The sequence below is a fragment of the Macrobrachium nipponense genome, chromosome 11, assembly GCF_015104395.2.
Source record: "Macrobrachium nipponense isolate FS-2020 chromosome 11, ASM1510439v2, whole genome shotgun sequence".
NCBI classification, from domain to species: Eukaryota; Metazoa; Arthropoda; class Malacostraca; order Decapoda; family Palaemonidae; genus Macrobrachium; species Macrobrachium nipponense.
In genome coordinates this window covers 84,375,234-84,387,271 of record NC_061087.1, presented here as the reverse complement: position 1 = coordinate 84,387,271, position 12,038 = coordinate 84,375,234, and the positions used below count along the sequence as shown (strand labels likewise).

The following is a 12,038-nucleotide window of genomic DNA, read 5'->3' as shown; positions in this document are numbered from 1 at the left end:
ACTTTCGCGCGTGCGTGCCCACACACACACACACACAATGAAAATGGATGAAGCGTGTGGTTATTTACGAATAAATGTAAAAGAAAAAAATCAGAAGAGTGGATTTCATAACATTATGAAATGATGGAGGAACCAAGCTCTGTAAAGTGGTTGGAACAGCGTTCATGGAAGCAAATATCTGAATGTCCTAAGGGTCAGTGAGGCCAATTCTTATTGAGAATGAAGTGTGGATGTTGGCTGCAAATGAAAGGGGGAAAGTGGAAGCCGTTGGGATGAATTATTTGACTGTAGTCTATACGTAGGTAAGAAGGGTTCAAAGGGTGAGGAATATATAGATACAATGATGTGGTAAAAAAAAAAATAGTATACTTAACAAGATTGATTATCCAAATGGATTAGACGGTTTTGAGGCGATACGTTCATGTGGATGGAAAGAAGCTGAACCGTGTCTCTTATTAAGAAATTTTGGAAAGAAGAAAAAGATTGGTATCTAGGAAGTGCTGGCACAGCCACAGGTGACGAAATGGCAGCATACATATCCATCCCTGAAGCGGGGATGTGTAAAACATAGGTGACAGTACATGTAGGGTGCCACAGAATACTAAGAGGCTATATATTTATGTGTATGATGTGGCTTAGTGACAAATTGTTGTTGTGCTTCCTCAGCTTGTTTCTTATCACGGAAGTCTTGTAACTGACACCGAACTTCAAAAGACTGCACGTATACATTTACTGTCCGTGAGCAGTAACAACAAATTAGAATCTGGGACGAAAATAATATACTGTAATGACCCAGTAAGATAAAGCGTGGATGAACTCTGGGAAACTGCGTCACTTCCGTTGAGATGCTCTAGTGCTTTCCCAAAGCTGTTGTTGAAATTGGTTTTCCATTTTGCAATGATCCTTCTGATTGAGATGTAATAGATATTAACAGCAACCATCTAGTGCAGAGGGAAAGTATACGGCTAGAGAAATCTGATAAAGAAGAAAGTGAAAAAGGAAAAAATGTTGCGTGTCAATATTCAGGAAACACTTGTTCATACGTTACACCATTCAAAATATATTTCCTCGGTTATGTATTGACGCTTGTAAACTGGAGGGGAAAACACACAGACAGGCAACCAATTCTTTTCAATACTTATCCAATAAAACGGGTAATACAATTAGTTAGTGCAAAGAGGCTGGAAGTATTTGTTCATGCTTTAAAAAACAACACCGAATGCATTTGTTTCAATTTTGTGGACATACATTCACGGGAGGGGAAAAGCAAGCAAACAACAATTGTGTGCAACACCCATCCAATAAAGAAACAAAGAGAAGTTACGTGTCAGTGTACAAATAGTATTTCTGTTCATACTTTAAATCCATATCCTTGATTATGCCAGTCCTTAGAGCGATTAAGTGATAAATCACTGTTTGCGATATCCATCCAATCACATTATTTTTAATTGTATTGAAAACATTCCCATACTTTAAATCCCTTGTAATTTTTTTCTATTGCATGCAGTTGTTTGCCAGCTAGATGAAAGGAACAAACAAATAGGCAACCCATTGTTTGGAACGCCCATCCAATCCCAGTAGCTGTAGCTGCTCTTAAATGACGAGGGTCCACCGTAACTCTGCCCATTTCCTTGGTGACCCGAGAACGAGGCGAGTGGAAGAGCAGCCCAGCATTCCAGCTCATTTTTTCTTCGTTTTTGTCATCACATAAGCTCTACACAGCTCATCTTGTCTCAGGTAATGTGAACACTTTCACATGAGAAAGCTTTATACATAGTTCTTGTGTGCCATCAATTGCCTCTTATAACATTGTCGTTTCTGTATTCAGGGTACTGTGTTGATTTTGGTTACAACTTTATTTTGATTTTTTTTTTTTTCACAAAAAATGTTGACTTGTTAACATCGAACTGAAGCACATATCTTATACGTATTATGCATGCTGACCCGCATCGACTAGTCATCACGGACAGGGTTAGCAAGTCTTGATCACTTGTTAAGTTTCACGTACTTGCAGTTTTCAGACATGAAAATGTGGCTTTATTTTATTGGCATGTTTTGATCTTGTCAAAGCTAAAATAATGTATAAGATATTGAAACTAGGCAGATCGAAATACATGCTATAACCTCAGGGATTTGGTATACAAGTTGACAGCTTACTGAAAGGAATATTTCAGTCCATACGTAAAAGTACTAAATATTACAACCTTAAACGTTCTGGTTGTTGGTTGCTTTAGATTAGGCTGGCTTATGCCAGCACAACAGTTAAGCTAAATGTGTTAAGATTAGGAGAGGCCTGGTCTGGCCCTCTGGATTCTGATAAGCTAGCAAAGACGTTAGGAACACCGATTCCTCAAAGTATAATTTTTTGCAACAGCATGCCGAGCTATTATAATTTGACTATTTTATTCTATTCAATCTGGAATATCCTCGCAGGGAGAGAGATTACATGTTCCTAAAACGTTCGCATTAGTATCAAAATATTAAAGCAATGTAAATGTGGTGACATTCAGATGTTTAAGCAAATCACATGAGATCACAAGCAAATTTTAATCTGAACACCACCTATTAATTACTGCTGCACTGAAACGCAGGATATGTGACAGCAGTCTTGGAGTTTTGCTAGCTGCAAAGGAAGAAGTAGAAGCGGCGTTAGTCAGCGGAGGTGACGTCGTGTTGTTAAAGATTCCGTGAGTTTGTTTACTAATCTCTCTTGTGGTACTTGGTGTGATCGCTGATCACAGGGCTTTATCTCAGTATATTATCGGTAAGGAGCGTCAGACAGTAGTACTTTTAGCTTCCTTTTATAGTCCATATAAATGCAAACACGGTGTATGGTAATGAAGAACGTGAAACGATTTAGGTAGACAGTAGACACGATTCAGAATAGATCCTTTCATACAGCCTTTTGGCGAAATAGCACCAACGTATAACTTGCAGAAAATGAAGAGTAGGCGTATTAAAAATGAAAATATGTTACGAATTCCACATGATGTGAAAATATCGTTACTATACCAAAGACAAGTTTGTAGCTGGTAGTAAAGGTTACCCAGTGGACTCCTGGTAAACACCGTGGTTAAACCTAAAGCTGATTGAGGGAGGGGTGGGGAGGCTCACGTCCAACTGATGTGCACGAGGGAAAACATGTGAATTCAACGAACGCCTGTAAATATATATATATATATATATATATATATATATATATATATATATATATATATATATATATATATATATATATATATATATATATATATATATATATTATATATATCTATATATATATATATATATATATATATATATATATATATATATATATATATATATATATATATATATATATATATATATATATATGGTAGTTCTAGGCAATAACTCCGCACGAACTGCAAGGAACGGTCTCGCGAGTACGACAGCCATTAGGGATTGAGGCGTCAAATTATTTTGCCGTGCCGTGTTTAGTACTGGCTCCTGAGGGGTAATTACAGTAGACCCCCAAAAATAACGGTAAATTCTTAATAAGCAACCCAAATACTATAGGAAACTGAAATTTTTCAAATTTCCGACGCGGAGTTATTACCTAGATTAACCGTATATATATACTATATATGTATATGATATATATATATATATATATTATATTATATATATATAATATATACACACCTATATATGTATGTACATATATATAGATATATATATATATAGAGTCTATATATATATTTGTATTATATATTGTATATATATATATATAATATATATATATATATATATATATATATGTATATATATATATATATATATATATGTATATATATATATATATATATACATATATATATATATATATATATATATATATATATATTATATATATTTATATATAGAGAACCTAATCTGGACAAATACATATACATGAACAAACTTTACCTGCATAAATTTACAGAAAAACCCCCATTATCGGTAAGGAGCGTCAGATAGTAATACTTTTAACTTCCTTTAATAGTCTATATCAGTGCAAAAAGGTGTATGGTAATGAAGAACGTGAAAAGATTTAGACAGTAGAAACGATTCAGAGTAGATCCTTTCATACAGCCTTTTGGCGAAATACCTATACTAACTTGCAGAAAATGTAGGAGTTATCGTGAAGAGTAGAAGTATTAAAAATGAAAATATGATACGAATTCCACATGACGTGAAAATATCGTTATACCAAAGACATGATTGTTAGGTTTTGAAACATTATCAAGATGTGTAGCCTAACTAAATTTTCGTAAGTTTTCGTGGTGATTACTTATATTTTTTTTTATTACATATAGGCCTTCTCGTTGTTCGTGGGTTCTGCTTATGGTCATTAATACAATCCCTCCATCAGTAAGTGAACATAGTAACTGAAACCCTGATGGTACGAGTTTTATTTCTATTATGCACCGAAGTGCTATCATTAGTTCTGTTCTCGTCATCTCACGATGCCGGTCCTAATATTACCCAGTTCTGACTAAATTTTGGGTGATGATAGGGTTCCTAACACTAGCAGAATAAGGTCAACTCACGAATGTGGTAGTGAGTTAACGTCTTGTTAATTTTGGTAAAATTTGGTTATGTGACTACATTCCATAGATGTTCTTGAGATAGTTTAAAACCACTGGTCCGTTTGACTAAAGTTACTTCTCAGATATAGGTAGGTTGCAAAGAGGGGGAAAAATAATTGTTTAGCAGAAGAACAAGGAGTTCAATAGGCCATGCTGCTATTTTATTGTAGTTATAGTTTTTTTTAATAAAGTAAGGAGGGAGTGTTAGCATGGACAATAATTTTAGCTGGTAAACTCATTGCGATTGTAATTCATGGATTTGGGATAAAATTAACTTGGAGATCGTTATTCTTTTATTTTTCTTTGCTCAGTCAATGGCTAACGAGTGCAGGGTAAAGTGTGAACAAAGTTGCACATTAAAGTATCACCCAGAAAGTACTACATTGCAAAGTTATTCATTCCTTCGAATGTGAATGCTACCGAGTGCTGGTGTTCTTAGCGATGTTACCTTTTTAGATGCTCATTACCCTCAATAATTCTATCCCTGACCAGTTAGTTTAGGGAGTTTGTTTGTGAAAGAACATTAAACTCTACTCAGAATTTTTGAACTCGCCATTATTGCTACTGTTGCACGACTTTGTTCATGCAGCCCAAACCACCATAATTAAGCCTTTTACATTCTACCACTGTTAATGCATCTTCTCTCTCTCTCTCTCTCTCTCTCTCTCTCTCTCTCTCTCTCTCTCTCTCTCTCTCTCTCCTTACCAAGTTTAACGCTTTACATTGTATAAAGTTTCTCTTCCCATTTTTGTAAATACTTATACATTTTTGAGAAATTCGTGGAGTGTACTACAAGTATTCGTATTATTATCGTAAATAATGGGTTACACCAGAGTATTAGGCCATCAAAACCCTCAAAGTCAAGAAACAAGCAAAGAGAGCTACGGCTTCATCATCGAAACCTTTAGTGGCAAGTGAAGACAAACAAAACAGCCAAACACACTACAAACAACAAAGCGATGACGAGACAAGAGCCGAAATCGTTGCCAAAATCCCAATGACAAACGGCCAGGCGTCGAACTTCCCAGGCCATTATTAACCGCCACAACCATTGACCGCTGGTCCTCATCCTCTCTCTCTCTCTCTCTCTCTCTCTCTCTCTCTCTCTCTCTCTCTCTCCTTTTTATTTTAATTTATTTTTAATTTTTTTTTTTTTTGTATACGGATGTGCTTACTCCGTTGGTTCTAGGGCCATTGTCGCTACCTCCAGATCCTTCCATGCCACTTTTTACAATAGAGGTAGAAATTGGTGGTATTTTGGGACTAAGCCTTCCCCGGGTTTTCTCCCTTTTTTGTGCTTTCTATTAGGCTTACGGTAATTAAGTAAGGAATTTTGATTGCGTGTCCCATCGCCGTAAAGCGTCAAGGTACTATATCTGATTAAGACAAAAATTTAACATTTGAAAATAATAAAACATATGGAATCGTACAAAGCTATTGTCATACTACCATATATATCAGCTATTGCTTTATTTGTAGCTGAAATTTTGTCACCATACGCCTTTCTTTCTCTATAAACTTTGAGGAAGGGTCTGTAGAATTCCTCAACGTTAATAGGCATACTACCAGGTACTTGATTCACTGCTTAGGTCATCGATTTTCCCAGGACCCACTTGGTTCTCTCACGTATAAGGCGATGCTGGTAACCACAGGACCAAAATAGTTATTAGTACCAAAGTTGACTCGGTTCACGAGTCACGACGTACTATTACGCATTCCAGATGGTGTTGCAACCATCTAGTTGTTTATCACCTTGCAACAATCTTATCGTCACTTCCGGTCACCCCATATTAAGTGTACTAGGCACTTACTACTGCTTCCTTCTATTTGTTTATATCGGTAGTAGCTCTGATGATTTAATTATCTTGAGGTACATTATCCTTGTATAGGTTTTATTATTTCGGTTTATTACCTTGCATTTAGGAAAGATGCCTTCATAAGTAAAAGCCATTGTTCAGTTGGCTTTACCAATCACTGGTTGTTTAAATATGCCATGGCTGTAGCATAGATAATTTGTCAAGCTACTGGATACTCCGGCAACCTTGAAAAGGTTGAGTACCTTTGGTTGCCAGGCCCTGACACGAGCCTTCCTTCCACCTTGCCATGGCCTCCGCATTAATCGGAAGTCTCCTTACCCGATAACGTTCCATTAGGAATGTATTAATAATTGTTCATATCTAGTTGTCATGGCTTTCCTCTTTATTTTATTTTTTATTATTTTTTTGAAAGCTGTGATATCGAAGTGGTAAACGATGAGCAACACTTGTAAACCAAAGCTAGAAAGTACATAACTTTGTCTTGAAAAACTATGCGGAGAAAAAAGAATTGATTTAGAATGAGAAGGTATAAACCACGGCCATGAGAGTTAAACATGCATGAAAGACCAATGTCTGGATTAGACTGAGGGCTGAACTTAGAACCAACACCCCTGAACTTGTAAAAGAGCACAATTTTTATGGGGATTCGCAGCAAATCTTCGAAGTTTTGTGTGAGCGTTAACTAACAGCTATGACGAGGTCAAAATGTCAACATTTGAGTGAGTAAGATTCAAGAGTGGGATAAGATGTCAGGGCAAGCATCTTCCTCGTGTTAATTGTTGTCAATTGGAAGTAGGAAAGCCTTTTAAATAAAGCGGAGTGCTTTACACAAGGCAGTCAGGTTTCCGAAAAGGCATCATCAGTGGAATAAGCCTAATGCTATTTTAGATCAAATTTGTTTAATTTCCCTGCTATACCTAACTTCGTGATATGGAATAAACTTGTGTTTTACTTGGTTCTGTTTATCATTTTACAATACGCAATTGAAAGCTTAACAGAAGTACAACGACTAGTCTGTTTTGACAGTTCATATTGTACAGAATACTGAAGCATTTCCTTAGTATCATAAATGCTAAAGGTAGACCTGAAGGGATCTAGTCCCTATGCAACTCATGATCAGAGGATGGGAAATCCAGAGACTATGCTGCAGATATTTTTGGTTAAATGTAATGATTGCGATATTGCAGACCTTACTCTTCAGCGCGAAAAAGTTTAACTTAGAAAAAAAAAAATTGCTGACGTAGTGATGAAGATAGAGCTATGCTAGCATCTGTACCCTTTTAACTTGCTGATATTGCTCAAAAAGTACCAGGTAAGGTGCTGAGGAGATAATTGGAGATTGCTTCATTTGCATATAGATTAGGGCATTACTTCTTTTGGGAGGGAATTTTAGACATGATTTTATACGAGAATGAAAAGAGAATTATTTATATATTTATCTGTCTATTTTGTATTTTATTTGTTGACAGCTGAAAACCTCTTAAGTAGCACGAAAGATAAACTAACTGGTAATGGACAATTTAAAAAAATTTTATATATAGCAAAGCATTGTGTATTAGCCTTTTTTTTCTTCTAGTACATTTCCCATATTACTAGATGCCTCTTCCACCCCCCACCGCACTTGGAGGACTTTTAAATGTTGGATGCATTGTCTTATCTTAATAATCAGTTTGTCTTGTGTCAGAATTTTCGTTTGTTTAAAAACTTCTCTCTCTCTCTCTCTCTCTCTCTCTCTCTCTCTCTCTCTCTCTGCAGGGCCTGATGGAATTCCTGCTATTTTGTTAAAGAAAGTAGTTCATTCTATCGCAAAGCCACTTGCAATATTATTAAGACAAAGTGTAGATACAGGCAAGATTTATGATGAGCACAAATTAGCATATATTACCCCTACTTTCAAAAGTGGATCAAGACTAGAGGCAAGTAATTATAGGCCTGTGAGTCTAACATCACATATTATGAAAGTGTATGAAAGGGTAATGAAGAAAAATATTATGAAACATTTAATAAAAAATAATTTGTTTAATAAAGGACAACATGGTTTCGTACCCGGAAAAAGTACACAAACCCAACTGTTAGTCCACCGTGAGAACATATTCAAAAATATGAAAAGCGGAAATGAAACAGATGTGGTTTATTTAGACTTTGCAAAAGCTTTTGATAAAGTAGACCATAATATATTAGCGAAGAAAATTAGAAAAACACAATATCGTGGATAAAGTAGGTAAGAGATGGTTAAAAGAATTTTTACACAACAGAAAACAGATAGTTATTGCAAACGACGAGAAAATCGGATGAAGTCAAGGTAATATCCGGTGTGCCGCAAGGTACGGTGTTAGCTGCAATACTGTTTGTTATTATGATTGAAGACATAGACAATAATGTGAAGGATTCGGTCAGTGAGTAGTTTCGCAGATGACACAAGAATAAGTAGAGAAAATTACTTTGTGATGAAGATAGGAACGCTCTACAAAGAGACCTTAACAAAGTATATGATTGGGCAGAGGTAAATAGGATGGTGGTTTATTTAACTCTGATAAATTTGAACTCGATAAATTATGGAGACAGAGAAAGAAAGCTATATGCATATAAGGGACCTAATAATGAGACCATCACAAATAAGGAAGCAGTTAAAGACCTTGGTGTGATGATGAATAGGAACATGTTATGCAATGATCAAATAGCAACTCTGTTGGCAAAATGTAAAGCAAAAATGGGAATGTTGTTACGGCACTTCAAAACAAGAAAAGCTGAACACATGATTATGCTTTATAAAACATATGTTCGTAGTCCACTTGAATATTGCAATATGATATGGTACCCACACTATCAAAAGGATATATTGCACAAATAGAGAGTGTACAAAAGTCTTTTACAGCTAGAATAGAAGAAGTTAAGGACCTAGACTACTGGGAAAGACTACAATTCTTTAAAATTATATAGTTTAGAAAGGAGAAGAGAACGCTACATGATAATTCAGGCATGGAAACAGATAGAAGGAATGGCAGAAAATATCATGGAACTAAAAATATCAGAAAGAGCAAGCAGAGGTAGATTAATAGTGCCCAAAACTATACCAGGAAAAATAGGAAAGCACACAGGACATTAATCCACTACGCACCAGCATCGATAATGCAGCGTCTATTCAATGCGTTGCCAGCTCATCTGAGGAATATATCAGGAGTGAGCGTAGATGTGTTTAAGAATAAGCTCGACAAATATCTAAACTGCATCCCAGACCATCCAAGATTGGAAGATGCAAAATATACCGGAAGATGTACTAGCAACTCTCTGGTAGACATTAGAGGTGCCTCACACTGAGGGACCTGGGGCAACCCGAACAAGATGTAAGGTCTGTAAGGTAAGGTCTCTCTCTCTCTTCGCATACGAAAACAAATGCGTTCGTGTTTGGTTATTGGTAAATGGCTTGTTTACATTAATAAAATTATGAGCTATTCTATTGCATTGCAAGAGTTAACTTTTTTCGAGTGAAATTGAACAGCATTTCATTGTTCTAAATATTCTGCGAGTTGTGGATTGTTCCTACTTTCACCTTTGTGTACTAGTTTCTCACTTAATTTACAAAAGGCTTAACAATTGGATCTGAACCATACCAGACATACTGAGGAGCTTTCTGCCTAGACCGTAAGAAACAAAGTGCTTTTATAAACCTGTCATGTGAAGTTTTCCGCCTTGAATGAAATCCACTTTTCGTTAACAGTTCCTAGCTATCAAAGGGAAACGGGAAGAACGAATGAATGACTCCTGGTATTTGCCGTCAAAAAGAAGAAGAAAATCATACAGAACAGGGTGGTAACAACCCACTTCGCCCGTAGTAACAGGTTGTTCCAAGGCATTATTCGTAGAGGTTATTAAACATTAAAAAAGCACACTTGACATACTACTTCAAAAAGCTTGGCTACCGAAATTATGCTCTATTACTGCAAGAAAACCTACGAATATAGCCGTTTCTTTCTTATGAACTGAAGGAACAGAAATAAATATAGTATTTCTTTTCGTTTTGGTGATTTATTGGTGTTAGAGCTAAGTCGAAACATTTTTGAAATTATGAATACGCCGTTACTATAATATAACAGCAAAATTTTTTTTATTCAAATCGAAAAGTTAATGGCTAGAAGTAAGCAATATGTAATTATCTATCTATCTATCTATCTATCTATATCTATATATATATATATATATATATATATTATTATATAATTATATATATATATAGATATATATATAATATTAGCTAATAATACTCACGTAAGAGGCATATCGTGTCCGGATGTACACTTCTGCAAAACCCTTTGACCCTGACCATCGCTGCTATTTGATTTTTTTTTCTTTTTTTTTTTTTTTTTATTCCTAGTAACAGAGTGACCTTCAGGGGACCTCATGTGAAAGTTTGCTCCTAGTAACTCTCTCCCTCTCTCTCATTTTTCACTGTCTAAGCTCCGCCCTTTGATCCCATAGGATGTGGGCGTGGCGTGTGATGATGACGACGTTGGCGGTGGTGCTGGTAGGGCTGCTGGCCCGGGGAGGGACGGCGCTCCCTACCGCCTCCTCTTCCAATGACCGGCCGATCATCGGTAAGTACATTGACGATAGTGGTAATCATTTTTAGCACTCTTGAGGGGTGGGCGTGTTGATGACCGGGTTAAGCATCTGCCCGAAAAAAGGGGGTACGTAATTCGACCTCTGGGATGACCCCCATTTTCTATTCTTTTACAGAGAGTTTGGCGTTATCTAATGCAACGATAAGGCAGTGATTTTTATTCTACTTCATTTATTTATTGTTTTTTTGTTTGAGTGTGTGTTTCGATATCCAGTTGCATGTGGATGCTAGGCTCTTGGATTCTTAAACGTGATAAAATCTTCACATTGATGCTGAATAAAGTAATAAGGTTAATGAAAGGTTTTGTAATGGTAACTGTGAATTAAATGTTCACTTTTCATGATTTCGCCGGTAACTCAAATAAATTTTACCTTTTAACCCTCAAAGCCTCTCTCTCTCTCTCTCTCTCTCTCTCTCTCTCTCTCTCTCTCTCTCTCTCTCTCTCTCTCTCTCTCTCTCTCTCACCAATGAAACGGGCAACTTTGTAATTGAAAACTGCGAACTGTCCATGATTGACGCTGTTCTCCACCTTGTAACTTTTTGCGAATCTCAACAATTTAATTGCTGTCGCGACTTTCTTTCCCTGTCTCTCAGCATCCTCACATTCCACTTCCGCTCAGCGCAGTCCTGTGAGAAAACAGCTTCTGCAATTGTGGAGTGTGCATGCTTGTTGCATTCTTCATGCATACGTATATGTATGTATGGGAGGCTTGTTCTTCTTCTCTGCGTTTACGTTATGAATAAGGGAATGTAGGATTTGTCCCGATGCTGGGGCTTTGCTTAACAGGAAGTTCATTGCATCAAAATTTCATTTATATTTTTCATGTAGCTTGATATAACAAAATATACCGTTTACAATAGATAAAAGTTCACTGTTATGTAAATTTTAAAAATCTGGCTTGGGTTTAGTATTTCAAGGTATCAGTTTCTCTGTCTTGCATCTTTCACCAATTAAGAATTATGTAAATGTTCTCATTTGCTTTTGGAAGATATATCCTTGATCAGAATCTG

At 36.2% G+C, this 12,038-nt stretch overlaps 1 protein-coding gene across 1 annotated transcript in view; it reads left to right on the top strand.

Moving 5' to 3' along the window:
* The first annotated feature begins 1,599 nt into the window (after positions 1-1,599).
* Positions 1,600-12,038, top strand: part of LOC135206689 (gamma-glutamyl hydrolase-like) — a 28,173-nt gene continuing 17,734 nt past the window's right edge. Inside the window, exons 1-2 of the mRNA XM_064238103.1 lie at positions 1,600-1,737; positions 10,886-11,001. Of these exons, the coding sequence (XP_064094173.1) occupies positions 10,887-11,001 (115 nt within the window). The 5' untranslated portion in view covers positions 1,600-1,737; position 10,886. The remainder of the gene's footprint in view (positions 1,738-10,885; positions 11,002-12,038) is intronic.